Genomic DNA, 2,857 nt, shown 5'->3' with positions numbered 1-2,857 from the left:
TGTCGGAGGCCGCCCGACCGCCTTTGAGCTCCACCTCAACTTTTATCGGCTATTTAGCACATGTTTTTAAGCTAGGTCTAATTAAGTACTATGTTTAGTTACTTCTATGTTATGTATAATTAAGTAATATGGAGCATTGGTGAATGTGGTAGGTATAATTAACCTAGGATGCTTGGGTTTGAATGAATTTTGATGCTTTTGTTTGCTTGAGTTTGGATGGAGGTCCAGACATTTGGTGCCTCCCCTTGGGTACCACCAAAATTTCGGATAAGTTGGAAATGCTGCCCTTACCCACCCAGGATTACACAGAATTTTCATATCCATGGCTGCATTATCAACGGCGCATTGAACACTGCCTGCTCAACGGGGCTGGACAGCAGGGGACAGCGCTTGCCGAATCGTGGTTGACACAATTTGGCAGGAACTTCATCAGAAAGATAATGTTCCTACATGAACTCACGAACCGCTCAAGATCTCAAAGCCGAATCATACGTGTTATCCCCAGAGCACATGGAGAAATGCGTGTAAGTAAATGTTTATCCAAGAAGGATGGCGGTTCATATAGCATATCAGCGAAGCATCTTACAGTATGTGCCTGCAATAAGAAACTATCGACAAAGTTCCCATATTCTGTAAAATGATTGGATTCCTTTTACATAAGGTGGCGCTTCATCGTGGATCTATTGTTTACATGACTTGTCCTCAAACTGTGCTTCTTGTTTGCTTCCTGCAAGAAAAACCCGAAGCAGAATGTCTGTGATTGCGCGAAAAGCAGCATTCATCGTCTATGTGCTTATGCGAAGAGGAAAGGGTGATGGGCAAAAAAAAATCTATTGCAGATGTAAGCTTGGTGCGAAATCTAAAACAGCAAACAACCTAGGACTGGAGCAAACGAGACAGTCAAGGGGATTCCTTCTCCTGATGACAACTGAATCGATATTATTGTACGTGTTTCTTAAGGACTGGGGGAGAGATAATTTGTTTCTCAGGGCACACCTTGCTGTTGAAACATAGCAGTTCTTAGTTCTTGTACTTCATGGTCTCCTTCTCGAATCCAATTGTTGGGAATTGTTTCGCATATTCCTCCACATCGTGGCGAAGCTTTGCAATTTCAGCTTGGATGTTGCTGTCGGATTGCAATGTGGCAACAAAGTCCTTCAGTTTGGTACCTAAATTGAAAGAGAAACAACAGAATATCAATAATATGATCACTGTAGTAGGTAAGGGCATACAAATACAAGGAAGTGTGATTATGGACAGCAACAGAAAAAAAGTTTGAAAAAAGTTCTTGGACTTCTAATACCTGCTGCTGCAGCTTTAACCTTCAAGGCCAAGTTCACTGCCGAATCGAAGAAGTCAGCAACCTTGGCGAAGTCCTCCTCAACAAATCCTCTTGATGTAAGTGCGGGGGTTCCTAAAAGATCATGGAACAGGTAATCAGGTTTTGTTAACTTAGTTTAAAGAAAATTAGAATAACCATTATATGAACATATGTGTTTACCCATCCTGATGCCTCCGGGTACCATAGCTGAAACATCACCAGGAACCGTGTTCTTGTTTGCTGCAATATGCACATTTTCTAAAACCTTCTCCACACGTGAACCATCTATTCCCTAGACATGAAATTTGAAAGGAATGATAAGTGTCCTGACACGTCATAATATTCTAAAATAACTAAGTTTTGCTGTAATTAGTATATCTAGCTATGGTGTATAAAGAAACAGTAAGTTTCAGGTCAGATGGATATCAAGCAACATTCCGGTCAAAAGAGTCACAAAAATATGAAGTACTCTCTTACCTTTTTCTTGAGGTTCACCAAAACTAAATGGTTATCAGTCCCACCAGAGACAATGTCGTAACCTTTTGAAGTCAAGCTCTGGAAATGAGAATATTGCCATTAAATAAAGACGTTTTTAAAATTAAAGTACAATTAATCATGCTAGTGTAATAGATATTTGCATTTCCAAACATCCTGTTTGGCATTAATTAATGTTGGTACTCGGTACTCCTATTCCTCCTATTCCAACAAAGCAATTTGAAATAAGTTCTACAATCTGGTACTTAATGCCGGCATGAGACAAACTATACGGTAGATATAATATAATTAGATTGTACAAGCTGCTACTAACATAACCATAAAGAGGTTAGTCGTCATAGTGACTGACAGGTATCATAGGTCCAGTTTTCCTGGGCAAATATTTCTAGCAAATTGTAACCACAAAGTACCTCAGCAAATCTAGCAGAGTTACTCATAACTTGCTCTTGATAAGCTCTGTACTCCTGAGTAGTTGCCTGAAATTTAAACAGCACATTAGGGCGTTAATTACACACAACGGCAAACTGTATAAAATACAAAATAATTAAGGAACAGAAGTGCTGCAGACCTGCTTAAGCGCAACGGCCAGGCCAGTAATAGTATGGTTATGGGGTCCACCTTGCAGACCTGGGAAGACAGCAGCATTGATTTTGTCCTCAAAATCATACTTAACCTATATCAAAATAGATTGTTAGGCCTTTGCATTCTGCAGGTAATATGAGTACTGCAGGTTAAGCTCAGTAGCGAACAAACATCTTCAACACTCTATGCTACTATCATTCTATTGTATTTCTCCGGCAATACCTCCTTCCCTTGTTTGTTTATTTCTTTCACCCCCTTCCGGAAAAAGATCATGGCTCCACGTGGACCACGGAGAGACTTGTGGGTAGTGGTAGTCACCACATCTGCATACTCAAAAGGAGACGGAATGACACCAGCAGCAACTAGCCCACTGATATGTGCCATGTCTGCGAGAAGAACTGCCTTCTGCTTGTCACAGATCTGCCAATTGCACAATACAAATTGAAGTTAATCACTGAT

The 2,857-nt window shown here is 40.4% G+C and overlaps 1 protein-coding gene across 1 annotated transcript in view; it reads right to left on the bottom strand.

The window, feature by feature from the left end:
* Positions 1-475: 475 nt before the first annotated feature.
* LOC119295016 (serine hydroxymethyltransferase 1, mitochondrial) overlaps positions 476-2,857 on the bottom strand; it is a 4,929-nt gene continuing 2,547 nt past the window's right edge. The window contains exons 9-16 of the mRNA XM_037573333.1: positions 2,621-2,818; positions 2,385-2,489; positions 2,227-2,292; positions 1,799-1,876; positions 1,502-1,613; positions 1,304-1,414; positions 997-1,169; positions 476-727 (exon numbers count right to left, since the gene is read on the bottom strand). Coding sequence (XP_037429230.1) covers positions 1,021-1,169; positions 1,304-1,414; positions 1,502-1,613; positions 1,799-1,876; positions 2,227-2,292; positions 2,385-2,489; positions 2,621-2,818 — 819 coding nt within the window. The 3' untranslated portion in view covers positions 476-727; positions 997-1,020. The remainder of the gene's footprint in view (positions 728-996; positions 1,170-1,303; positions 1,415-1,501; positions 1,614-1,798; positions 1,877-2,226; positions 2,293-2,384; positions 2,490-2,620; positions 2,819-2,857) is intronic.

This window comes from Triticum dicoccoides, chromosome 4B, assembly GCF_002162155.2.
Source record: "Triticum dicoccoides isolate Atlit2015 ecotype Zavitan chromosome 4B, WEW_v2.0, whole genome shotgun sequence".
Classification (NCBI taxonomy): domain Eukaryota; kingdom Viridiplantae; phylum Streptophyta; class Magnoliopsida; order Poales; family Poaceae; genus Triticum; species Triticum dicoccoides.
Note: the sequence above shows the minus strand (reverse complement) of the source record. Positions and strands in the feature narration are given on the sequence as shown.